We start from the raw sequence: 27,581 nt of genomic DNA, 5'->3' as shown, positions 1-27,581 counted from the left end.
AAGTATCCTTCATATATTAATTACAAATGGAAACCTATTTCCTGATGTAAACAAACACCACCACAAGTACAAATCAAGGGAAAGAGAATATTCAGTAAAATTCAATTGAAACTAGCACTGTAAACTCAAGATATACAGCTGATTGACTCTAAATACAAAGCTGCAATACACTTACATTGGTAAGCGTTGTTTTGTTGCTGTAGAAAGTGTAATTGTGTATTCTAAAAATTGATATTTACTGAAGGAGGCATTTTATTTTGCTTTTACTGTGTTGCATAACATGACCTGTTTTCACATAACTACCTTGCAGCGGCCTGGATTCAATCAAATTGGCTTCAACAAATTGAATGCTAGTATTTTTCTCCAAAACAAAGTTTAGTGAGTTCAGCAATTAATGAAAGTATAAATTTGTTTCAATTGGAGGAGAAAAAAAACCAGTTTCATTTATTTGCAATTCAAAGTTAGGCATATGTGTTGACAGAATCCAGACCTATGTTCTGGTCTTGTAAGAACATGTGGATTCTAGTAGCTCAGGACACAAACCACATTGTGTCCTTTGGCACAGGGTCAAAACCAACCCACTCAACTTGAAAACAGTGTTTTAAAAATATTACTATACATGGTATCTTCTGAATAAGTCATTCTAAAATTATTGTACCTGAAATGCATTAAAAAAGCAAATGTTCATGTATTATTCTTTACAAACCATATACACCCAGAAAGACCACGCAAAGCTCATATTTAATTAATGTCGTATGTATTCAATTTCCCTCTGTGAAACTAAGGAGCCATGCTATTGAGACAACCTACACTGGGCCTGGGAGAAGTTGTGGGTTATGGGATAGGCTGAGGTTGGTCACAATATGACACATGAGAAAACTTATAGTTCTTATAGGTGTCATTCACACCTGTCAAATCAAATGTTGCGCTAGACATTCACACCTGTCAAATCAAATGTTGTGCTAGACATTCTCAACTGTCAAATCAAATGTTGCGCTAGCTATTAGCACCAAACTAGTTGCAGCATACAGGCACTGTTTGGAAATGTTGAATACATTTTGCTTCCATGTTTGAACATATTTAAGGCTACATTTTCCTTGAGGGGTAGGAAACAAACATGTATATGTTCATTAATAAGGCTGTGGGCTTAGCGTGTGGATTAGAGTGATAGAGTGTCTTGTTTCTACTTCTGGAAGAAGAGGGGCAGAGGCTAATGCTTCCCAATAATGATGATCCCTAGAGAACAGAATTTATGCTGCGGTGGCTGCAGAATTTATGGACTTGAAACCGCACAGTTTTGGACTTGAAACCATTTCTGCTAGAAAGGACCTGGGTAACCATTCCTGCTTCAATTCTGCAGCTGATGCCATTCTGTAGTGGAAGAGTGGCATCTGCTGCAAGCACAAAGGGCTGCTCAGGTTTCTCTCCATAGGCTTCTTGTAGGAGCCCCTGGCTCATGGCTTTCATCTGGATGTACCAAAGCTGGCAAAAACAGTGCTGTGGCAGCAACTCACAATTACTAAAATCAACTCACTGTGGCATTTCTTGGATTACGCTTGGCAGGTCTGGAATACTGTTGGAAATCTAGCAGGAAAATGGGATCTAAATTGCTGCTCTGGGCACACCAGATGTATGGAATCAAAAATTCCCCGTTCCTTTAATTTTTCTATATTATGCCGCAGCAATGTCCCTTGGACTCCTCTTATTGGGGGAACAGGAGGGAGCTACCCTGGGCAACACTGGGCAAGGTGGAGCAGGAAGGTAACAATTCGGAGCAGTTATGACACAATATATTATGGATACCACTGCAGTTATGGGTCCTGTAATACGAAAGTAGCTCAACTTTAATTATTATACTTTATTTTTGAATTTACTACTATTTTTCTGGAATAAAAGCAACATTTAAAAGAACAAACAAAGTCTGAGGTCCAACTCAGACCATCTGATTTTCAGTGAGTTCCTTCCTACAAAGTGAGTAAAGGGGAAAATGTGAGTTTAGGGACAGGGAGGATAAAGAGGAAAAGGAAAGATAAATTATGATAAAAAAGAGAAGACAAGAGGGGGAGTGAGGAAGAGTACATTTGAGGAAAAAATATATATGTACATACTCATACATATACTGTATACATAAACACAAACACATACATTTATCTTTTTTTTTTCTTTTTTTTTTTTTCATAATTGTTTTGAAACTGGGTTATTTTGTAGGGTTATGGACCTAGTGAGTTGTGACTGTCTGTCAGTCAGTTGGTAGCAGAGGACAGATGGTTTCAGGCTGGAGTTGGATTTGATAGTACACAGTTTCATAGCTGATAAGGTACAATAGTTGTCAAAACTGAGGGTGTGAACTCTGTAATACTAAACAGTGATGTGTCCAAGGTGTAATAGATGAGAGTATTTTTTGAGCTTTGCTACTGAGCCAAGTTGAAGTTCTTTTAAGAACATAGCTGTTTGACCGTAGATGTCCTTAACTTTTGAGTTGCTCAGTGACCTAAGTGTTTTCGATACTATAGATAACGGTACTTTACTGTGTAGAATTTGTTTCATAATACATTTCATGGTTAGTGATAGGAGGAGATTCAAATTAATTTGCAAGCTCTAGAAAAGAAGAGGCTAAATATTCATTCAGCGCATTAGCCACCAAGATTTGCCAAAGGTTCTTCGGTTGTGTAGCAACATTGGCTATAATTAATTGGTAGTACTCCTTCTTGACTTTCAGAATCTGAGTAGAAAATTTGTATTTTTGTGACTTTTGATATTTTGTAGTTTAGATTACATCTTGTTTTGTAGCAAGTATCTAGTAATTGGAGCACTGGGCGACATAGCTCAGGAGGTAAGTGCGGTTGTCTGGCAGTCGGAGGGTTGCCAGTTCGATCCCCTGCCCTGGGCTTGTCAAAGTGTCCCTGAGCAAGACACCTAATCCCTAATTGCTCCCAACGAGCTGATTGGTACCTTGCATAGCAGCCTTTCACCGTTGGTGTGTTAGTGTGTGTGTGAATGGATGAATGAGAGGCATCAATTGTAAAGCGCTTTGGATAAATACAGTACATTTACCATTTGTAAAATCTCAGCATCAATCCAGGGAAGAGTGGAGTTTTACTTGTAACCTTTGAAGGTTTTTGTATACGTTTTGCTAATACTGTTAATAGTTTCATAGAAGGCTGCAAGTATCTCATCAGGATTTTCACTATTTGCTTTTTCATTGTTGTAAGCAGACAGCATGTTTCTTGGGATTCTAGAAGACTGTACGGGTTGCATTTTTGCTTGTTTATTTGGCCATTTAATTTTCCTGATGGATTAAATTAGGAAATGACCAGATATATTAGTTTGAATTGCCTCACAATAAGAGGATCCTGGGTTCAAATCTGGCCTGGGCCTTTCTGTGTGAGTTTGCATGGTCTCCCCGTGTCCGTGTGGGTTTCCTCCGGGTACTCTGGTTTCCTCCCGCAGTCCAAAGACATGCCGGTAGGCTAATTGAAGACTCTAAATTGCCCGTAGGTATGAGTGAATGGTGTGTGCGATAGATTGGAGGCCTGTCATGTCTCTTGCCCAATGTATGCTGGGATAGATGCCAGCACCCCCCGCAACCCTGCCCAGGATAAGCGGGTATAGATAATGGATAGATCTTATATTTATTTACTTGGTATATCAGATCAATTATAGATGATTTGGTTTGACTAAGCCGTGTAGGTTTGTGTATTAATTGAGTTCAATTTCAGTGATAATTCTTTCAGCGGTTTATGGTTTATAGCGGATAATGATAAAAACCCAGTCTTTTCCCACACAGAATCAGAGAGAGCAAGAGTAAGGTATTACCGTTTAATTGTAAGATGGTAGATTCATGAATTATCATTCATCAGTGCATTGGAGAGGGATGGGAGATGAGATTAAGACTTGAGAATTTAACTTTTAGCCTAAATGCATCTTTTAGCATCATTCTAATAAAAAAAAGTCACTGACCATAAAGCCCTTTTACAATATGTGCACCGACATCAACAGGTATGAAAGAATAATTCTGTCATATTTCAAATTAAAATTCCAATTGGCAATTGCATTTCATTTTTCATCTGACAAACGGGAGAACAATGGATTTTGGAGCAATGTCAGCTTTGTATCATGAGAAGTTGGCCAGCCTTCAAACATGCATGATGAGATGCGATTTTGGATAATTATTATCGTTTTTTTGTTATTTATTTATTTATTTATTTATTTTTTACCAATTTTGCTTAGTTATCATCATTGTTGTGCATTTTTGTGTCTGCAATAATCCATTGAATGTATTTCTTTTATAGCTTTGAAAATGCCTTAAATTCAGGATTATTACACTGCACTGCAGTCATTCGGCCTAGACACCATCATGTTTAATTCAGCAAAGTTTTGCTTATAATAGGTGAATTTGGGCTTGTTTTTTTTCTGAAGTCACTTTAAAAAATCAGAGGTCATAGGTTGTGGTTTTCTGGGCTTGTTTTAAAAAAATCTTGGCACTTGTTTTGAACTTCAATAATCACATTCATGGTTACGTTTGCTTAATGGCAAAAGCTAACTTGTAAATGTAGCTAAAACTTGCAAAAGGTAATACTTTTTCTCTACTTCCAGTGAGTCCATTTTACTTCTGGAAGAAACATTGATTTCCCGGTTTGAATATTACGGTGGATCCTAATGTGTCTGAGATATACTCTGGAGAGCTAAATTGTGGCTAGGTTATGAGGGAAGGCCTACACAGAAGGCACTGTTTAAATCACTGTCAGTTAAAAGAGCTGGCCATGTGCAGTGGAGAATACCTCATGTGATTTGTGGATGCAATTTCTCCACATGTGAAAGACAAATAACCATTTTTTCTCCAAAGGAAATACTTTTTAATAGTTTTTTTTATAAGGGTCCTTGGATAGAAAACTTTGATGAACTGATAGATGGATGTGGTGCTTATTTTGTTGTACTTTGTAAAGAGGTAGACCGGACATTCAGAATTATTGCGAGGATTAAAATGGAGTACAAGTACCATGAGTAATGAATGACTACATAAGCTTTCATAATGCCTTTTAAAGGGTTCAAAAGTGTAAGCGTTTAGTTTAATCTTTTTGTAGTCCCACTTTAAACAAGTGTACTGTTACCTTGCAAAAAGGCAGTTTAGATCTGTGTTGTTTTTCTATATTTCAAAGAAACATGATACTCCCATGGTGGTCATTTATTTATTTATTTGTTTATTTATTTATTTAAATGTCATGTCCTTATTCTTTAAAAGTCTGCTAACAAAACATCAAAATTTGTATGGCTTGCAGCATCCCTGTAGATATAACCCCAAGCTGTTATGGCCTGAATTGCCTCCCTGGAAAGGCATAGCAGGCTTCTTGTTGGCTTGTGGCAGAAGAGCCTTCTCTCCTTCTGGCTGTTTTGATGAGGAATCAGTATAATGTCTTAATTTCTCTGGAGGTCAGCACCACAGTCCTTTTTTCTGGACAAAATCCATGCAGAATTGCTGGCAACTAGAATCCTCCAGCATTTTGATATAAACCAAATTATATGCTTTTCCACACGAGGAGCTTTCTTCATGTGTTCATTGTCATCCCAGGGTCTCTGTATGATGTGAGTGATGGTGTATGAATATGAGTGAGTATGGTGTTGAAGCACAGCCCTCTACACAGTCAGCAGCTGTACCCATCCCCCGGCTGAAACCCCATGAGCATCTCCTTTGCAATGCAAGACAGGTACGGTTTAACCACAACCCATCAAAAGTCAAGTCTGTTGTGGAGAGGGCATTTGATGAAGTGAAGTGATGAAGATGAAGCAGTGCTTCATTTTCCTCAAGGCACTGGAAGTCGACATCCAAATATATCCCAGATATATCCCAGAGGTCACTGCCTGCTGCACAGTCCTGTACAACATCTGCCAGTCAAATGGGCACATACTGGAGCCAGAAGGGGCAGATAACGCCCTTCCACTTGAGCCTCCAGAGCAGGAGAGAGGGACAGACTGGCAAGAATGTGTTACAGACATGCACCATTAGACAACTTATACTTCAGGGTAAATGCAGGCACATGGACACACACACACACACACACTTCAGCATGCACACGCTCACACACACACACAACCCATTGTTTAAAGCTCTTTTCAATGTTCTTTTCACTGTTCACTATTGGAGTGTCAATCATAATTTTATAGTCAGTTTGTATTTACAGTTTTGTTAAAGTTTCAGTTCCTTTCATAACTAAAAAAGAACTTTTGATTCCCTGTTGGCCAAAGAATTATTTGATCTGTTTTTGCTTGCTTACGCTGTATACCATTTGTACAAAAGAAATAAAGAAATGAAAGGCTGTTTTGTTTTTATGGACAAAACTCGTGGAACAGATAATCAGACTTTATTAAGAATGCTACTTCTGCATATTTTTTTCAAATCTAGATTTAAGGTTTATTAATTCAATATTGATTAAAAATGACTATTTCAGTTCTGCCTCAACTATAACATATTGTAGGGATTTCAGCAAGAGACATACCAGGCGGCTCACTTTTTTTGAACCATTGTGCTCATTTATTAATGCAGAGGAATGCAGTTTCAAACACAAGCACAGAAAGAGTAGAACTGGGAGCAAGCGTAGGTCATCTGCTCTTTTTATAATGCAACCTGGTGCCCAAATTTGAATCTGCCAAACACATAGCTGCAACAGCCTTACTGCCTGTCTTCACAGTCCAGTCTTGGACTAGTTACATCAAAACAAGGAAGTCATTCGTGACCATTAAACTATACACACAAGCGGCGGCAAGCTAGTAAACCAGCCGCCGCTATGCTACTATCCTCTTTTTATCCCCAGCAGCAACCTTGTTGCACATCCACTTTATTTAACATGAGGATATATACCTCTGTTGTAACTCTGAAGTCAATTTTATGTCTTACTACGGATTATAGTGCTACAAACGGTACTAAAAACCACTGTAAATCTGAAGCAGCACAGAAGAGGCTGCATATGGATATGGGTTGGGCATTCGGAAAAAAAAGGATCTGCATTTTTACTCGCTTCAGGAATTGAAAGTGCGTGTGCCCAATTTCCTCCGGTGTTTTTGTAGTGGAGCGTGCTCACGTCATTTGGGCGAGTTAAAGCCGCTGGCCTCTTCACAACCTCTGTAATATCCTTATCCCTCTTCGCTGGGCTCACCTACACCTGACCCCCACGTCAGCTTGGAATCATTAAAAATGTCATTTTATGTTTCCCGTATTTCACCAAACTGGGAGTTGAGTAACAGCAGCGGGGATTAAGTGTCTCTTGCCCCCCTGCAGTTCGCCCCAAAGATAATAACAACGTTGTGATGAACAGAGCTGAATGGAAATCTTTGTATTTCTGTGTTCTATGTTACAACACCAGTCATCTGAATGCCTGAATGGTTCCAGTTTGCTTCTAAAATTTTGTGTATTTACACTAATACCGCAGTGAATATCTGACACAAAGGTACTCCACAGTTTAGTTATTTTTGATTGAGGGGGATATCAAAAAAAGAATTTATCAGTGCCACACGTGGTCACAATTACCTTCAGAAATATACTGCACATAGCACACTTTAATAAGGGTCTCCCTCTAATACTGACTAATCCGTAGACTTGCCTGCATTCCACCCTCCTGCCTTCACATCAGTTGTGGATTATCCCATAACTTGATACTGAACCCAGGTGTGTGGGCCCACGGATCAGCTTGTTGCCAGCTATAAGGCTGCGCTCTTGAATAAGCCTCTTTTTTTTAAAAGGCTGTAGCACTTGATTGTTGCAATGATCTTGTTACCATGGAGTAGACTTCTATACCACCGCAAGGGCGCTTGGCATGTTTGGACCTAGTTTACAGCCGTTTTGAAATATCCAGATTTTTCAAACAGTCTAAATCTTTCCCAGTGCAAAATCGAGGGTGCTGAGTCATGTCTGAGGCTTGACTTATTTCAATCATACTTGCCCTGTAACCCCGGTGCAGTGGCAGGCAAGTATCTTTTTCTGGTTTTCCTGCAAACTTCTGGCCTTGAAAACCTAATAAGCCCTAGCATTTACAGTATGCCATCTGACATTTCAGCTACATTCCTTGATAATGACAGCCAAAGACTTTGCTTGTGTCCCTATTTGAAACATTTTACTGTGATCTAATCTACAAGTGAACCAATGTTGGTGTATACAGTTGGTGTGTATTACCTCATATAGCCAGGGTAATTGGTGGAAACAAAAACCTGCATATACACCGACCCTCCAGGACTGTAATTCCTCACCTGCTCTTGTGACTTCTGTGGTCATTGTTCTACAGTGTCTCTCTGAGGTGTGGCACTTATTATCTAATGAGTCACAAGGTAGTATGTTGTATAGTGGTATGTTTTACTTAAACGTGGGAAATTTACTCAATTATATTAGCATTCAACCAGGGATGTCTCGTGGCTTATGGGGGCCCATGTTAAAATTCTATCATGAATTCTCATCTCCTTTCACTGCTGCCCCACCAGCTGCTTGCCACATAACAATACATACCATTATTGATCATTTCTAGAGTTTACACTAAAAGCTCTTACATGCAAAAGTGGAGTGTGATTATCCTCATTACATACATTGTAATGTAGAAAGAGACACCAATCTCACTGAATGTTTGACCATGTTTGACCATACAGGATTAAAAATATAATCTTTCACATAGGTTTATGGCAAGGCTTTGGCTTTTCTACACTGATGTGAGCCACACATAGCAATAGCAGGATTTTCCTGTCAATATGTGCCACCCACTGTGATATGAAGTCATAGTATCACATGCTGATTGAGTAATACATTCACGCAATACATTCTCAGTAGGATTCACTAAACCAGCGGTACACAAGGGCCAACCCTTTCAGGATTTCGTGACAACTTCTGCTCTTAATTATTTAAGTAGCTCGATCATATTGTGATGTAACATTTGTATAAGCACCAGCTAAAACTGCAAGTATATACTAAAGATTGTACTGTGCTCAAATATAGGAGTTGAACCAGCATAGTTCATAGAGTTGTCAGAAAACTAAATCTAATGTAACTATTTGCAACAAAAACTAGCATGCAGACCAGCCCTCCAGGACCAGAGGTATGCACCACTGCAATAAACATTTGTTCTTAATATTGACTGCTGAAAGTGGAGTTATATGAAACTAAAGAGAACGTGTGATTTCAGTATTATCAGAAAGTTATTCCAAGGCTGGTTAATATGTGATGTTGATAGGGTGAATGGATGTTGGTTGTTTTCTGATAGCATGCAGAGAAACAGTATAATGCAGAACTATGAAGCAGCTCTAGTGAAAAATGCCCTTCTCTGCTCTCAGATAAGTTTAGTTTAAGTAAGCAATGCCACTGTTGTGAAATAATGAAGGAATTGTGTGTTTATTTCTTTTAGTTTGAGCAACAGTTCATGCAGAGTCATTTTACTGTTGCGAACAAAATCACTGGCATTGTTATGGTCTCCTCTGGATTTATTTTTAATAAACTTATAAAATAAAAGATACTGTTGCCATTGGTCAACAGTTGCAGCATAAGCCATTTCCATAAGTTTAACAGGAAATGGCTCATAATAAATGTTTAGGCAATGTTCTAATCATGATGGAAGAAAATCTGAACAAATTTGAACAAATTTAGATTAGATTCGTTCAAACTAAATTTTTGAAATAAGTGACAGCCCAAATCTGCACCTCCTGCAGAAGAACAGCCTGAGAGAAATGTCTGATTAATGTGTCCTTATCCTTATCTTCCATTGCAGTGGCGGATCACGGAAATTGTTAGTACATCATGCACAAAAAGCATGGCTCCTAAAGGGAATGAAAAGAGGTTGTTTGATTGGCTATGAATGAATCCATCTGCTGCACACCCACTGATAATATATTCAGCATAATCCAGTCCATTTACGACCTTCACCGCGCCCTTTGAGCTGTGCACTCTGTTCACCAAAATTCAAACATTCAATAGCCACGCCCAGTGCATCGATGCACTGAGCCATTGCCCTTTGTCGTGCAGCATTACTTCCAGAAAATAGAGGCCAAAGAGACTGGGATTACAGTTAACCCACCAAATAGTCCAGTACAAACCTGTCTGACTGAAAAATACATTTTGAGACCAAGTGGGTAAGAACAGAAGGCATAAAAGCATCAGCAGAGATGAACTCAATATAAATGAAGATGGCAGACACGAGGAAGACACAATAATAAAGAAATAAACAAATATAAGCATATATTGAGAGACTTGGCACTGAAAAAATAACCAGAAGGATGGATCATTTTTAAATTCATAATTCTGAGGATTTGAACAAGATAGTGAGGTACATGTGTTATTTTTAATTTTTTTAGAATGATAAATTATATTTTTGGTGTTACTTGGTGTTTAAAAAAAAACATTGGTGCTCGTCTCTGAATCTGTAATGTGGACCTAAAGTGCCTCTGGGACTTCTTTGTCTCCAAAGACAACCACCATTTTTGGTGAAGAATGGTTTAGTATGACATCCAGTTGAACCTGGCAGGATCAGGAAGAAAGGGAAACAGGCCTGACAATTCACAAGGAGTGGAATTTTTGTTTTAAACAACCCCAACACAAAATCCATAAACAGACATGTCAAAGTAAAATGTAACATGTTTATACTTCAAAAATAGTTTATCCTACAAATAGCAAACTATTCTTCTGGAAAACAATAACTCAGACCTAACTTCAAAGAGAACAGCATAGGCCTCAGAAGTCTGACGCAACGAAGAGCAAAAACCTTACCCAAATATGGAATTCCGGTTCAAAGGGAAATTTCTCTATGGAAAAAAATTAATGGATTTTCACATAACCATCCCTGTCACAGTCTGTGATTTAAGCTGGCCTTTAAAACTTGGACGTTTCTATCCGGACGCATTTCTCTATTAAATGACACAGGATCCGCTGAATTCCGATGTCGTTTTTCAACCGAAACAATTATTTTGCTAACAAAAAGCTAACACTGCTGCGCATGTTATTTACGTCACAGCTCTTGCGGTTCCCTGGCAACGCTTGTGAAGCGCAAGTAGCCTAGTTATATTAAGGTGTTTACAACAATATATACAACTGTAAAAATAGAAAAATGTATCATTTATTACACTAACGGGAAACAACGGGAATAAAACAGTTTTCGTGCATGTATCGAAACAGCTCTGTGTGTGATGTAACTGTGCGACGGGTCATCTCAGGTGGCTAACCACTTAGCCGTTAGCAATTGGCTTTTTAAAATGACACATTTTCAGATTATAAAAAAATGGGTAAAAAGCATTATTTTTTCATATACAAAAAAACGTTCAAATGTCATAATTTATTTTAAAGGAATTCGGAAATCACCATTCATTTGTCCCATAGGGGCATCTATTTTTTGAAACGGAAGTCTCGAAAATGCTAACAAACCTGAAGGGAATGACGACACGACTTGAGGCCTATTGTCATTTTCGGTTTAAGCTGTATTTTTTCCACACTAAAATTAGGCCTAATTTCTCAATTGGCAGTTCCTAGCATGTTAAAATTGAAAACAGTATTCTGTAGTCGGTTAACTCATGAACTCATTTTATGTTGTTCCACAATACAAATAAAAACACCATGAACATGTTACTCATATGTATTGGGGAATTGCATAATGCAATACTAATTTAAAAATTCCAATTTTATATTAATTACAGGTGCTTGGATTTAAGTTTAAAATCTGTTGTACTAGCAACTGTTTACAGTGCCATGCAATGTACTCAGACCTCTTGACAGTTTGATTACTAATGATACTTTTTTAATTGAATGTCAGGCCTCGTGGGGGGTACGGACCCAAAAGCAGAGGGAAAAAACTCAGGAAACTCAAAAGGATAGATACGAACAAGGACTTTACTACAAAAAAAAAAAAAGGCAAACACAAACAGGGAACAGGTAAGGCCACAAAGGGCAAAACAACAAACTCAACATTCTTAAGAACGAAAAAAAAAAAAAAAAAAAAAAAAAAAACAGAACAGAACAAGAACAGAACACAGGCAGGCAGGGTGCAGGCAGGGTACAGGCAGGTGGAACACACAGGCAAACACATAAAAGAAACACCAGAAGATACATACAGGTCAGGAACAAGCACAAGTCGGAAGCAAACACAGGTACGAAACAAACAACGCACAAGCAGGACCGAAGCGGGCAGAATACATACATTCAGAAATGAACACAAGTCGGAAACGAACACAAGGAACCAGCACCCAAGTCAAGGGGACAAAGAACTTAAATAGACAGGGGGTAACAAGACACAGGTGAACTCAAAAAACATTCAAACCAGAAAAGGAGGGGATAACAAGACACAGGTGGGAACAATGATAGAATAACGAGACAACAATAATACAATTAACAGGGGAGAGCAGGACACAAAACAGAAGTGCCGCCATCTGGCGGCCCAACAAGGGAAACACAGACAGGAAAACACAGAACCATGACATTGAATAGTAAAAACAATTTTATTGTATTGAATAAAATGGTTACAATCCTGTAAAACTGTTTTTTGGCAGATACTTTTTTTTTTAAATCGTAAAACTAAATGTATACTGCTTGCATAAGTAACCCCACACAGTAACATTTGGTATAGACTCCTAGTGCAGCTCCAACATACAACAACAGCTTTGCAAACTGTTTGGGAATTTTTGCCCATTCTTCTGGACAGGTTTTCTTCAGGTAGTTCTGGATGGTTGGATGATGCTTGTACACCACACCCTTTTGTTCTTGAGCCTCTTCAGTTGTTGCTTTGGCCTTGTGCTTGGGATCACTATCCTGCCGAAGGGTGAACTTTGTCCAAAGCTTTAGTTTTTAGCAGACTGATTAATGGTGTCTAGCAATTATCTAGCATAATTTCCCTGTATTTAGCTCCATCCATTTTTCCTTCAATTTTAACCAGACACGCTTCAGATGAAAAGGATCCCCAGAGCATGATGCCATCACCAGCATACTTCATTGTAGGGACTTGCGACCTGACATCCAACATCTCATCCAAAACTATGGGTATTAATATGAGGGTTGGTCCACGCTTTGCTGCTATAACAACCTCCACTCTTCTGGGAAGGCTTTATATTAGATGTTGGAGCATTGCCGCAGGGATTTGCTTCCATTCAGCCAGAAGAGCAATAGTGGAGGCCAGACATTGATTGGACAATTAGGCCTGGCGCAAATTCACGTTACAGGTCATCCCAAAGATGTTTGATGGAGTTGAGGTTAGGGCTCTGGACTGGCCAGTCAAGTTCATCCACACTAAACTCAGCAAACGATTTCTTTATGGACCTCGCTTTTTGCACGGGGGCATTGTCATTCTGAAACAGGAGAGGGCCTTCTCCAAACTGTTGCCACAAAGTTGGAAGCAAATAATTCTCTAGAATGTCATAGTACGCTGTAGCATTAAGATTTCCATTCACATGAAAAACAGCCGTAGATCATTATTCCTCCTCCGCCAAACTTTACAGATGGCATACTATGCAGGATTTTTTTTTTACCTTGAAAACATTATAAAATAGCCATGCTAAAGCATATTTATGATGCACTGAACATCTCTGCCTGTATGCACTTTCATCAAATTTGTGCACCTTTTTCTGTATTTGTTATTTTAAAATGTGTTCGGGACGTTAGTGGGTGCACTTCTCCCTACCTGCACTTTTCATATAATGAAAGAATGGAACACATTCCAGTGCAGCATATCCCATTGAAGCACTTGTGCAGGTATTGTTATCTGTGATGTTATCTGCAGCCAGACAGGAATCCACATCTTGTCAATACCTACTGCTAGTTTGCTGATGATTACCCTTCATAGTTCATGGTGACATTTTGAATTCAACAGACAAATTTGTTCAGGGTTAGTCCCATAAGCTTTTAATGGTTCAACATACAGTAATATTGAACTTCCATTTTGAGCAGATGCTGCTTTTTGGCTGTAATTGCTGAGAATGTGTCAGACTATATCTGTTCAGATATTCAAAGTGAATATTTTTTTTCAGGAAACCACAATGTTGTTTGGTAAAGCTCTGTATAAAAGTTCATACCACCTACACAACACGAATTGGCCTTTGGAACTGAACCTAAATGACACTGAACATGCTTCAAGTAAACCCGCTGCACTGTCCTGTTTCAGTCCTTTTATGAAAATTCCTGCAGTCAGACACTGGAACAAGAAGAGGTGTTTAACCAGACCTCAATTTTATAAAGCCTCTTCAATCGGTGACAAAAGTTGAAATCATCTCTAATTCTACACACGGACAACTTCCTGGAATGAACATATACTCCTCAATAAAGATATCTGTTTGTCATTCATAATTGCTCATCATTACAGAGCAATGCAACAAAACTAATTCTTGCTTAGTCTGAACACTTAATTCCCATTTAGAGAGCACATAAGCTTCCAGTATTGCTTGAAACATGAATTACAACAAACTCACTCCTATGCATTTAGAATGTTTTCTCTTTGGGAAATGGTTTGGATTTGTTGAGATTGCAGTTCAGTGCTAAATTATTTGATTTAATCATGTGGACCTGACTTTTACCTTTTATGTTTTGTGTTATTTGGAAACCCTCTATTTTCAAATGTGCACTGTGTTTGCTTTATTTGTGCCTCCCAGTAACTCTCAGAGTTGGGTGTCTTAGGGTGAACTGCAGATAGACATCAGTGTGCCAGTCCTCACACGAACCTGCTCATTAATTTTGAGTAATAATCAGGGAGGTACTTATTCCATGATTATTCATCTGTGCTCAGAATGGCCCTCGGAGCAATTGAGTGTGAGCATGCTGATTGACTTTGGCAGCACTTATACAAGTCTATTTGGAGATTTAACGACGACTGTGCATCACTGTGATCTCCGTTGAGCCAAGTGGGAGTTCTTGTTTCTGTTTTCTTATGAAGAACAACACTGAAGTTCAGTACTGGGTTCAAGAATACTTGAACACAGAAAACATCTGTGGCACTCATTAACTATGTTTTGATTAGTGCATATTTTTACAGCTCAGATGTGGATATTCAATTTTTTTTGCAATTTGCCAAAAGGAAAAGAGCACTGCATGGTTAAAAAAATGTTTAAAGGTTTTTATTGAGTAGTCAGTTGAGTAAAAAACGAAATAATTGGTTTAACTGCACTTGATGTCCAGCGGACAGTTGCACTCCACACAGAACGTATTGCTAACCTTAACTGCTTCAAAAATCTAGTAGGTATTAACTAGTAGTTACTTTCTCTACAGTCCTGCAAGGCAGTTCAGAGGCTGGAGCTATATGCCACAAAAAGTATGCTCCTAGTGATCTGACATTTGAATGCCATATGTGATTTTATTGAAATCACTGAGTGAAAATATTAATGTCTATATAAATAAGGATTGTTGAGGCCTAATTATTGAAATTTGCGTTTTATTTTTGTTTATTTTATTTAACCTTTATTTACCCAGGGTAAGTTCCCTGAGCACAGATGCTCATTTGCAGCAACGCCCTGCTTCACACTCATACACATTCACACCTGGGAGCTGCCCAGTATAACCACAATTCTCTATTGTTGGCCACTGAGCAGCTCCACTGGAGGGATAGAACATTTTTTTTAGCCATATAAATCAGGGGATGATTAGGTGGCAAGTTTTTGCGAGAGCCAGATCTGGGATTTTAGCCAGGACTCCAGGGAACCCCCTACTCTTTGCGAAAAGTGTCGTGGGATCTTTGATGACCACAGTGAGTCAGGACCTCGGTTTAACGTCTCATCCAAAAGACAGCATCTCCTACAGCACAGTGTCCTCGTCACTGCACTGAGGCATTGGCGTTTATTTGACCAGAGGGAAGATTGCCCCCTGCTGGCCCACCAACACCACTTCCCCCAGCAACTCAGTATTCCCTGGTGGTCTCCCATCCAAGAACTAACCAAGCCCACACCTGCTTAGCTTCAGCCAGTCGGCAAGAGCAGAGTGCATGATGGCATTCCATTTAAAAGCAGAAAACAATGTGGTAAGATGGTTTTTGTTACATGGAAAATATTTTACCTGAAGGTGGAAATGACACCTGGCAAGATTTCCCAATTTTTCATCTACAAGAATTCAGCTCTTGCTGTCAGGAGCAGTCGTAAACTTGCAACTTTTTTTCTTTGAATAGCTGAGCTGAATTACCCCTCCAACATAGACATGTTTGATCTTTTTATAAAGGGCTTAAGACGAGGGATCTTTTGATAATAATATCATAGTTCTTAGCTCTGCTTCCAATAACATAATGAAATTTTTATATGCAAATTTGATCAGTTTTGAGATAAGTCCCTGTCTGCAACCGTGCCTCCTCCCTCACAGAAGCACTTTAAAATGCAGACTTTTCTTTAGCTAGTCAGTCAGAGTCAGGAGGAACCAAATTGTTCTTGGTGAGGCTTAACATCAGCCAGTAACATCTGTTATGGTGGACATTCTAGGATGGATATTTGCAGTTGCCAATGGGGGAATTCTAACTTTGCATCTGGGCCTGGTGTTGTATGGTGTTCGATGCACTCAGGATCTGACATTTCTGTCTTACAGCTCACCTGGCATTTTTACATTTTCATCCCTGGCTTTTTGGAATATTCGGCTGTCTTTTGGTTTTTGGACTTTGATCTTGGTTTTGAATGGGCCTGTTTTGGGAGAAAGCTGTGGTTTGGTATTTTCTTTCATTCATTTCTTGTGTGACTAACCAAATGTCTGTAACATTTGCTCAGGGTAGTTGAACATCGTCTTCAGATCAAACGTGAATATTTGTTGTAACTTAATACATTTCTTAATTGTATTAACTGGTTGTGGGTTGTACATTGCATAAAGGTTGATCCAAGAGGTTGCTATGCCTATCAGCACATGTGACAATTGAATTTATAATTGGTATATTTGATAACAATGAACAAATTAAATCGACAAAATATATTTTACATGTTGGATAAGTGAGGTGTTTTAACTGTTGATACATTTGTGTTTGGTATTCAGAGTGCCAGGCATCAAACGAAGGTCTTAGCGGTTAAAACTGCGGGGTTCAGAAAATTGTACATATTTCACTTAATCCTCACTTTGCCGACACCTACCAAGTTTCCTTTTGGAGTCTCCAAATGGCCTTTTTGGAAACCCAACTAGACACAGCTTAGAAAAAAACTACATAGAATGCTCAGATTTGGTGGTATTGTCATCAAATTTGAACCAGTATTTGTCCAGTGTTCTGACTGTGGTTCCCAAAAAACGCCTGTATCCATTTTTTTTTAAAAATGTTTTAGGTGAGAAAAAACTCTTTCTCTGACTCGTGGAAAACAAACTTACCTTTCAGAAGAGACCAGGATTATGCTATTTTGTGTATGTCAGTCTTGTGTTTAAAAAAGGGGGCGATACACAAGGGGTTAACTAATCTAAATATTTATATGGCAAATAGTAGATAACAGCTACTAGGCCTGAGCTGACCATGTCAGAGTCAGATCCATAACTGGAACCCAAGCCCCAGTAGTTGTGGTCAGAGTCGAAAAAAGAAAAAGGAAATGCATGCTGCTCTGTGTCTGACACTGTTTTTGGTGTTGTTTCACTGCAAAATGGCTCATGAACATCATTATACAGATACAAGAGTTAAAAAGTGGAAACAATGAATTCACTGTTCTGTAATATTAGCAGCACTGGAGGGAGAGAGTTAAACGCAATTAACTGAAGGATGATGCGCTGCTCCATAGCACCAACATGTAAGTACCATATTTGCTTTGCGCATTTAATTTGTATTTTGAAAAATTGATCTTTATTCTTAATTGATTAGCTAGATCATTCCTAAAGGCAGCTAGCCAATCATAAAGTCCCATGCATGCATGGATCATGTGGCTATGATAAATGTATCATCTCATCTTACTTTGCTCCAACTTGGATAGCTGGATGATCTATGATAAACTTGTACTCAAGTAGGCCTAGATATGATCAAACACAAAAGATTTATTAATTTCTTTTGTTCTGCTTTCTAATATTTAGCTTTAATGCGTAAATGTTGGATACATTTTATTAACTTTTCATGTATGTTTGATGATGTACTACATATTGTACTGTTTGTGTACATTCATTTTTGCAATAAAAACTGCTTTATTTCTTTGTTCTGTCTGACCTTTGAAATCTGTGGGCTAGCCTACACATCTGATCTGTGGCTAACGACTTAATGTTGGCTTAATAACATTTAGGCTACATCTAACACAGGCGAGTAAAAAAATACACAAGGTTAACATGCAAAAGAAAACAAAGAAATAAAATGGACGATCAACTGATATATACTGTATGGTTGTGAGTATGCATGCTTATTTTACAGAATTTCACTGTGCTTCCAAGAAGGCAGGCTCAACAGCAGGCTGAAAGCTGTGGCCTGCTAGCAGTGGCTAGTGAAGGTTCCATCACCACCACTAAGTTACGCTAAAGATACGATAAGCTAAGATAAGATAAAACTTTATTGTCCGTTTCCACGAAAATTTGTCTTGCATCCAAAGCTTACAGGAAATCTGAGCTCCTGGTGTATGTGAACAGGTCACTTGGTCAACACTGCTGTATTGTCTGTTTACATTTGTGTCATGCTTTCATTTTGTTGGTGAGTTCCTGTGCTGGAAGAATGGCTCCACAATATGGTCTTCCCTGTGAACCTCACTGCATCACTGTTGCAGTCTTGAGACTATAGTAGGTAGGCAGCTGTGCCCCAGGGAGAGTGTTAAAATTACACATTAAATGGTCCAGAAAAATCTTTAGTATTTTCAAATATAAGGAACATTTGAAGACCTGTGAAAATCAGGCTCAGTTATGAAGCATTTCTAGGAATAATGAATTATGTCAAACAGGCAGAAGTTTTGTTCTACATTTAGAATTTTCTAGAATAATATTTTGTAACAGATGTATGTCAACATTATTGTCTCCTATTCAGCTTAAAGGAATCCAGCTTTTTTCAGATCAATGCTGAATTCCAAACAACAAACATGATCAATTGACGTATGTGCCTATGTGCCACCCACTCCCCCTCACCCAAAAAATAAAAAAGTTAAATGGCACTCACCCCTCTCAGTACAGAATAATACATTTAAAAAGGTCAAACCTAAAGGGAAACTTTGACCATTGGTCGCAGATTTGATCTCCTTTAGATTAGTCCCTCCCCTCCCAGCCAGGGAGCTCAGCTCTATATATAAACAGTGTGCAGAGCCCATTCATCGGCTCACACACTGCCTGTGAGTGAGCATAGTGGGAGGCACGTGGTTATTCGTTTGTAAGTAATCCCCCCCCCCCCACCACACACACACCCCTTCCGAGAGAGACCGAGAGAGAGAGGGACAGTGTGTGCTGCAGCTCTGATCCCAAAGGCCATGGAAGACTGCTCTCTCTCGTACTGGATTTACATGGGGGTGATGTCCATGTTCGTCGGAGGGGCCGTGAAGAAGATCCTGGCATCCCAGGTGAGAGCGGCCCCGACGCTGGTGGCCTGGCTGGGGGCGGCGGTGCTGGTGGAGAGGCTGTGCGCGCTCTGGCCCCCCGCCGTCCTGGCTCTGGCTGTGCTCTACGCCGGGTGCTGCTTTCTCTCCGGCAGAGGGGCCCGCGGGCTCCCCCTCCCGGCCGAGGGCAGGGCCGTCTTCATCACAGGTGGGTCATTTACGGCTACGCGCTGGAGTTACACAACTTCTCCCTTTCTCTCCTCTTTCGTAACCCCGGGGGGCTGGCGCGGCTTGAGCGGACCGCTCTTCTAGGACACGTGCGGCTGATTTGGATTTATAAATGCATCAAGTTACATTTCTTCTGAGGAGGACAGTGTGAAGCTTACTCTTATTATGCAACAGATCTGCTTATTAACTGCCTTGTGTGTTGTGCTATGATGAGTTTCCATTGCAGACTTGTCATCTGCAGTCATCTTTTCATTGTGATTGGTGCAGCTATACTATGCAAGCCAGTGTTAATATGTGTAGTGCAATGGCTTACAGTGGTTATACGCTTAAAATATAATGCATCAACTTCAGTAAATAAAGTGTAATGCTGCTGCATATCTTCACATGCTGTCATAGATGCACACTGTTGTTCATTGTAGGGTTTATGCAGTTTAATTGCTCAGTATAAGCACTATTTTGCATAAGCTTGCATAGCAGTTGCATAACATATAATGTGCAGAATGATGGGCTGCTATACATACATATATAGATTTGTATGTAAATAGCCTACCCTGAAATTAAATGGATACATATACCTTGGCTTGGTTAAAGACTCAATTCTGATTGGTTGACAGCTGTACATTATATTTGTGTATAGGCAGGGTAAAGGATGTTTGGAAATATTAACATGGTGGATTAAAGTGAATGACACAACCGGCTGGCTGCTATAGCATTTCACGATACCAGTAGCTAAGTTAACTTTTTATGCAACAGCATGCCAATTTACAGTTGAAAATCCTGTTTTATAAACATTATAACTTTTTGAAATGTCATGCTAAATATTCATTTAAAATATTAAGAGTGATATAGATTGTGTCTTGCTGCTAGCTAGATGGTAGAAGATAGTAATGCAGCTTCCTACAAATAGTTAATGTGTATCACGTCTCTGTCCTCCCACCATCCCTTCCCCCAATTTGCTTAACTAAATATGTTATGAGCTGCAGTCAGAGCTGGGCGAAGAAGGGATGAACAAACAAAATACAGGAAAAATAAACACCAGTAACGACTCACAAAAAAGTGTGTGGTAAATGTGATCGTAGTAGCATTACAATTCACTACCATTATGCTGTAGGAAAACCATGCTGTTTCCAGTGACCTGTCGAAACAGCAGCAATAACAGCGTTTTCCCCAAATTTATAGCAGTAGTAATTGGATAAATCAAACATGAATCTGTTTTCAACCAGTTTTCCATCTCATATAAATTTGACATGAAGTTGAACTTTACTCATTTAGTTGTCAATCATTGTATTCTTTATCAGAAAAATCAAGTAAAACAATAACATAGAAAAACTTACAGAAATGAAACGGGAATATTATAACCGAGATGCTTTTCGTACTGTTTCACACTGAGATGCTTTTAGTACTGTTTCACGGCAAATAAAATGGGAACATATAGTGGCATGCTAGAGGTACTTTGAGCTTTAAAACCTGTGATTTTATAGGTTTTTCAATGCAGCTGCTTTTCTAAAAGCCATGAAACATATTCTCAGGGAGAACCAAAAGCCCACTCGTTTTTGAGTTAATTTTCGTAAATGCAATCATATTAGTATTACAATTCACTACCATTATGCTATAGCCATGCTGATTCCAGTGAACTGTTGAAACAGCAACAATCGCAGCGTTTATCCAAAATTTATAGCAGTAGAAATTGGATACATCAGACAGAAATTTCAAACCTTATCCAATAACAAAATGGCTAATACTGGTACATTCACAGCAATGTTGAATAATAGGCAGTGCCCCTCTCCAAAAAGCAAAAAAATAATAGTAAACAGAACCGGCCTGAGGATTTCGGGGGCCCTAACCAATCCTGTCGACCGGGGGTGGGGGGGCAGGTGGTGGTGCCGTTTGAATCTGTCGACCAGGGGAGGTGGGGTTGCATTGTTAAGTCCATCTCACGTTACATTGTTCTGAAATATTCCGTAGTCCTTCCATTTTAAATTACTACCGCTAGTTTTGCAATAAGGCAAGAATACCACATGGGGGCCCCCTGGTGACCACGGGGGCCCTAAGCAGCCGCTTAGTTCGCTTATGCCTTGGGCCGGCCCTGATAGTAAATGAAGAAATATGGTATTCGAACAAAGATCATTTTGCTGCTAATTCGGGATGCTATCATCCCTGTTGTATTTCTCAGTTGTGTTCAAGTTCATGAGAGTTTAATGTCCAAATAATTCTTAATAATTTAGAAGCTAGGGTTTTAGTTTAAATGGCGTAAACAGACATGTAAAAAATTCTATTTGACAAGCTGCTTTTGACCACCTTTCATTTACCATCAGTAGCTAGATTGGATGCCATCTTTGGTTAGGATATAGCCACCACCAGCCGCTCAGCAGTCTGATTATTGGCACTTCTCCAACGCTATAGACCTTGCTATCGTATTGACAAAGCTAGTTGAATTGTGAAGTGTTATCGAAACTAGCAGTGTTATTAAACTAGCTTGACTTAGATGCTCCCTGTCAATTTGAACGCTTGAGGGGCCACTGAGAGGGGGCAGGCCTTGTCAGTGAAAAGTCTGTAAGCCAATCAGGAACTGATTCCAAAACTGCCTTTCCGTTTCAATCAAACTACCTTCCATTTTTCAATCTCTCTCACGCATACTACTCTTCTTTTGTATGCATACTACTATACTTTATCACACAGACAGTCATACTCTTTCACACATACTACCACTCTGTCTTGCACATACTACTATTCTCTCACACAAACTACTATTCTGTATAACGGTGTGAGTGCAAGAATATAATGGTGCATGTGAGAGAGTTTGATGGTGTGTTGTGGAGAGTATAATGGTGTGTGTGTGTGTGTGAGATGCAGTATGATTTATGGCCTAAACGGCCTCTCATAGAAGTCTGCCTCTTATCAGACCTCCAAAGGAAAACAGACTGTTTACTGTACTGACAGGGAGTCAGTAGGTGTGATAAGGATACAGTGCTTGGTTGCAAAACATCCTACTGGATCAGCATTATGTGAACCTTAAGTTCTCCATAATACAATGTAATCATACTTTGTATTGTTGGAAAGCTGATGTCATGGGGAACAAGTTGATGTCTTGGTGGTGGGGTGCTGACTAAAGATCTTGGTATCAATGGGTCAGCACCCAGCCAGATACGAAGGTTAATCTGGTGTGATATGCTTACAGATCATTGATCTGTACTGTTTTTTTTCATGAATGTGTATTGATTTAATAACTTGCTGTTTTGCTTTTATCTTTTGGGTATATATGGGGATACATGCAATTTTTCGGGGAGACTAGTCAACACGGACTCCTATGCATATGCGTATAGCCATTCAACTCCACACACACTTTTACGCCATTGTATATTGTCATTATTAACATTCTATACAATACATTGAATTCATTTTAACCTGGCATTCCTCTTTGACTCTTACCACTGCACACCTGGCAGTTTTAAGGTCCTAACATACACAGAGAACTCAGGATGTCTGCACCCCATAGTCATTTGCCTATACACTAGTGTTGTAGCAGGATACACAATTGTATTTATGCAGGCTACACAAGCCAGAGACACGTCCGTGTGTAAGTTATATAGCAATTCGGCTGGAGCCACACTACTGGTGGACAGCAGACTCCTTCATCTATCCATAACTGTTAGAACAGAGGAAAGGTTAAAATACTATTTTGGAATCAGATAAATGAGATAACATCCCATTTCAGTAGCACTGGATAAGACTACGAGAGTTCCTTCGCCACTCAGATCTTTTGCTCTTTGGTTTGTGAAGGGGTTTCTTACAGTTGGTGACCTCGACGCGATAAGTTCTGGTTTCTTACAGTTGGTGACCCTGATGCTGTTTGGTGTATCTGAGTACAGGTGGAATGCAGGGAAATTTGAAGGCAGAAGTGACAAGTACTTCTTCTGAGAAGTGACTGGACAGCATTAATCCCCTGGCATCGCATACATGAATCCCCATCTGCTGTCTTTCCTGCACTCCTGTGGGTTTTGGTGATTTTTGGTGGCCTCGTTAAATGTCAAGGCGACATATTGCTGGGCATTTTCGTCCACAGTGACCTGAAATGACTCATAGATTTCTTCTTGTATCCAAAGAGGATGTATGAAAACACACTTTATTCATTAACCCCTCTGGTGTGGTCAGGTCCACCGCTTTGGAAGACCTGATGGTTTGCAGGTCATTTTTGCAAATAGCTTCATGAGATTTAGCCATATCTTGGCCAGTTCTTTGCATGGTCGTCATTGCTCCAATGAAGACATTGTTTGATGTTGTGAATTCGTTGTCTCTCAAAAGACACTAGCTGTGGCTCAGAGGTGGTTCGTTGTAATGACTGAGACCGGTCCGGAGACTGATGAAGCCATGTGAATACATTTCTCCTTTTGCATTTCTGAGGGTAATGCAAAAGTCAGTGCATCATTTAGTCTTGCTTTCGTGATGACCTTACAATAAACATATGGGGACTTTGCATCAGTCCATCAAGCAGCCCAACTACCCACTGTGTAGAGTACTTTTGTCATAGGATTTTTCAGTCATCCATGGCTTCTGTTACCACTGTAACCTGGCGAAGAGCTGCTTCAAAACTATTATTCTAGTGTCTTTCCTCCAAACAACTCAGATCAATTTATTTATTTATTTATTTATTTATTTTAACATTTGTTTAGCTTAAAGTTACTGTAAAAAGTACACACTCAGTCTTATTAACCTATATGGGCTTAACTTTCCCATTATTGCCAACATGCTGAAAGAGCTCCAGCAAAGCTGTCCATTGTGAATTCTATGCTTTTAACTGTGCATGCACCCACCATATTAATAACAAAATCAGATTGAGAAAGGTGCTCTCAGCTTTGGGCCTAACCTGGGGCTGAACTCCTGGAGGCTGTCTAGTGGCATGGAAACCAGAATCCCCTTTTAGAAATTCATTTGATTTAAGATTTAAATTATCCCACTGGGCCTGCAACCCCCCCCCACCTTAGTACAAACAGAGATTACAAACAGTAATAAGCTTCTGTCCCTAGGCACACGGCTTCCAACACAGAAGAAAAGGGATTTTCAGCCAACAGCTTCGTTTTTGCTTATTTTAATTGTTTCATCTTTGCCTGGAATGACACAACACTCATTTTGAGTCTTCAATAAAGCTGGACACTTTAAAGATGTCAGCTGAATAGTACTGGAAGCTTAAGTGTTGTCCCCTGAGAATGAGAGCAAGGCGGACTGAAATAGTTGTAATACATTCTGAATGACTTTTAATGGAGAGATTTTGTTAAATGGCTTCATCTAAAGCTGTGTTAAATGACTCTATAAGTGGAAATTTTTTTTATGGGGGGGGGGGGAGTCTTAAACCTCTTACACAGACTGAATTCTTTTGAGGATGAAGGGTATAGTCATTAAACTGGCTGAATTTGCAACTTTGTGTTGTTGACTGTGTCTCTGTGTCTGCACCATTCAAGAGGAGACTAATGTAAGGCAGTTTACAGAAGTGTGCTCCTTATCAGACCTACAAAAGAAAACAGACTGTTTATTGTAGTGATAGAGGGTTAGCAAATTGTTTGAAAATCATGTTCACAAAAAAAGATTTTTTACTATTTTACACTCTAGATGAACTTTTACTGTTGTACTTATTTGGCTAAACTTGTCTGACCCACAAGCAAACAGTATATTAATGAGGCAAGGATATGTCTGGATAGGTTTGTGAGATTTAGTATTTCATTTGCCTAAATATTTTATCTGTATTTATTTTTGTATGCTGGAAATATGTTTTTCTTCAGATATAATTTATTTTGTAGGCCCCTACTGTGTTTTTTATGAGTAACTAATAGTAGTAATGCATGTAAATACAGGCTATGAGAGTGACATGCATACACATAAATACATGTAATCACACATACATTTTAGCTCAAAGAAACATATAGGCATGGATTCAGTAATCCCTACAGCCATGAATGACAAATAAATGGCAGTGTTTGTCATACAGTATGTTTAAATGTAAGTGTTTTAATGGAGTATTGTATACACAACAGACCTACTGTTCTAAGTGTTTGTATGTCAGTAGAGGATCTATAGGGATAGTTAACATTAATTTAAAGAAACACTGACTTGTGGTCCAGGTTGACCTGGACAGCTAGCCTATTTAGAAAAGGTAAGTCTTAGCAAACGCAAGACAAGCTCAAACACAACAAATTAACAGACAATCTGACCCTTCTTGCTTTAAGTAAACCAGTAAACCTGCCGTCATGAAATCTATAGTCTATGGCTTCCCCTTCGTGACTTTTCCTAAACAAATATATTGAACATTGGGATATAATTTTAATATCAATGTTACGTAAGGAAATAAAGTTGTACACTTACTTGAATGGCTACGAATGGTTAAATTGACCCTCATTTATCCTGCCTGTGTGCTTTTGATGATTTAGATCACTGCTTGTATAACATTGTTGCTGCAGCCCCACAGAACAAGTCCCTAGATGGGCAAAGTAGTCCGAGGGTTTTTGGCCTACCTTGTAGTCATGTAGCTGTCTCAGTCACTAATAGGATTTGGTACCAAAACCCGATAGCAGACACCAGTTCCCATATGACTAGTAATGTTACCTACCGAACTGAATTACAATGCAGATTTCAATGCCTAATTTTGTTGCCATCTGTAGGCTACTAAAGTTATGACTTTCTTGGTTGACTCGTTAGTAAGCTAGCTAATGTTAAACTCAGTCAAAATGGCAAAAGCAAAACTGTATAAAGTGTGGCTGTATTTTATCCTTCAAACAATGGGACATGCATTTACAATAAAAAATACATTCTTTAATGTTTTCGTTTGCTTGTTATTTTAAAGAAGGTAGCTATATTACCAGTTCAGATTTGATGTTTTAACTGGGGTATCGTCAAAATGTGAGCAATACCCATCCCTGGTCATGAAATGATACTATGTAGGGTTTGCATGTGAAATAATAGAGAATGATTTTCATAAATATAAATTTCCTACAAAGATTTCCCACAAGGATTATACAGCTGTAAAAGCAATAGTTTCATTTTTTTACTAGTTAGCAAGCAATTTAGCTTCCACACAAACCAAAGATGGTGACAGCAACGTTTTTTTATAAACGTGTGCACTTCCTTACAATGCCATTTTGCATGTGTATTCGATGTTGTTATTGGCTGATGTAGTTAAATGTCTACTAGGGAGAATTATTGATTGTGGTGCTGTAGCAATTGTGGTTATGTAATCAGCAGGAAACATGAGAAAGAAAAAACACAAAATCACCCAAGTTTGGGGCTTTATTGTGTGGACGTGTGAAGTTGTTTGCAAATTTTGTCTGTTTACATGAGGTCAGAAGGTACAGTTGAGTTGAAGTTGATGTCCTTAAGGGCTGAGAGCCTGTGGTATTGTGGTTATTTTTGTAGGAAACCCTGAAAAGTGCCAAACTATCTGTGCTATATAAGACATAAGGCGTAACTTTGAGGGATTGCATTCTGCCATCCCAAAATGGTATATATAGGTGTCAATCCAGGATTCATTCATTTCTCAATAATGTGACTTTTTTGGTCAATCGGGATCAATTTATCTGCCTGCACCAGACACATACTCATTCCTGTGGTGTTAAGTAAAGCAAACATTTACCTGGTGGATTTCAGCATCCATAGACCTGATTTCTGAGGACATGCATACTAATTTCCCTCTCCTGAAGTGGGGGAAGATATTTTAGCAACTATGATTGCAATGACTGCACCTTCGGAATCAGGGCAGAAAATATGGCATAAAATAGTTTTCTTAATTTATTTTTTTATTTTTTATATTCCTCTGTAACATTAAAAACCAGTTCAATTACTATATGTATTCTCTCTTAGCAGATACATTGTTGATGTCCCATGGATAACAGATGTTTGGAAGGGTTATATGTTGCCAGATTGAGCAGAGGATATATTACGCAACCACACTGTCTTGTAAAATTACAACCTTATGGGGAATTTTATGAATCTGGCTCCCT

General features: G+C 39.0%; 1 protein-coding gene across 1 annotated transcript in view; it reads left to right on the top strand.

The window, feature by feature from the left end:
- Positions 1 to 19,149: 19,149 nt before the first annotated feature.
- Positions 19,150 to 27,581, top strand: part of LOC135255101 (11-beta-hydroxysteroid dehydrogenase type 2-like) — a 32,336-nt gene continuing 23,904 nt past the window's right edge. The window contains exon 1 of the mRNA XM_064335851.1: positions 19,150 to 19,576. Coding sequence (XP_064191921.1) covers positions 19,303 to 19,576 — 274 coding nt within the window. The 5' untranslated portion in view covers positions 19,150 to 19,302. The remainder of the gene's footprint in view (positions 19,577 to 27,581) is intronic.

The sequence above is a fragment of the Anguilla rostrata genome, chromosome 5, assembly GCF_018555375.3.
Source record: "Anguilla rostrata isolate EN2019 chromosome 5, ASM1855537v3, whole genome shotgun sequence".
Taxonomy (NCBI): domain Eukaryota; kingdom Metazoa; phylum Chordata; class Actinopteri; order Anguilliformes; family Anguillidae; genus Anguilla; species Anguilla rostrata.
The sequence above is the reverse complement of the archived record's forward strand: the minus strand, read 5'-3'. Positions and strand labels throughout refer to the sequence as shown.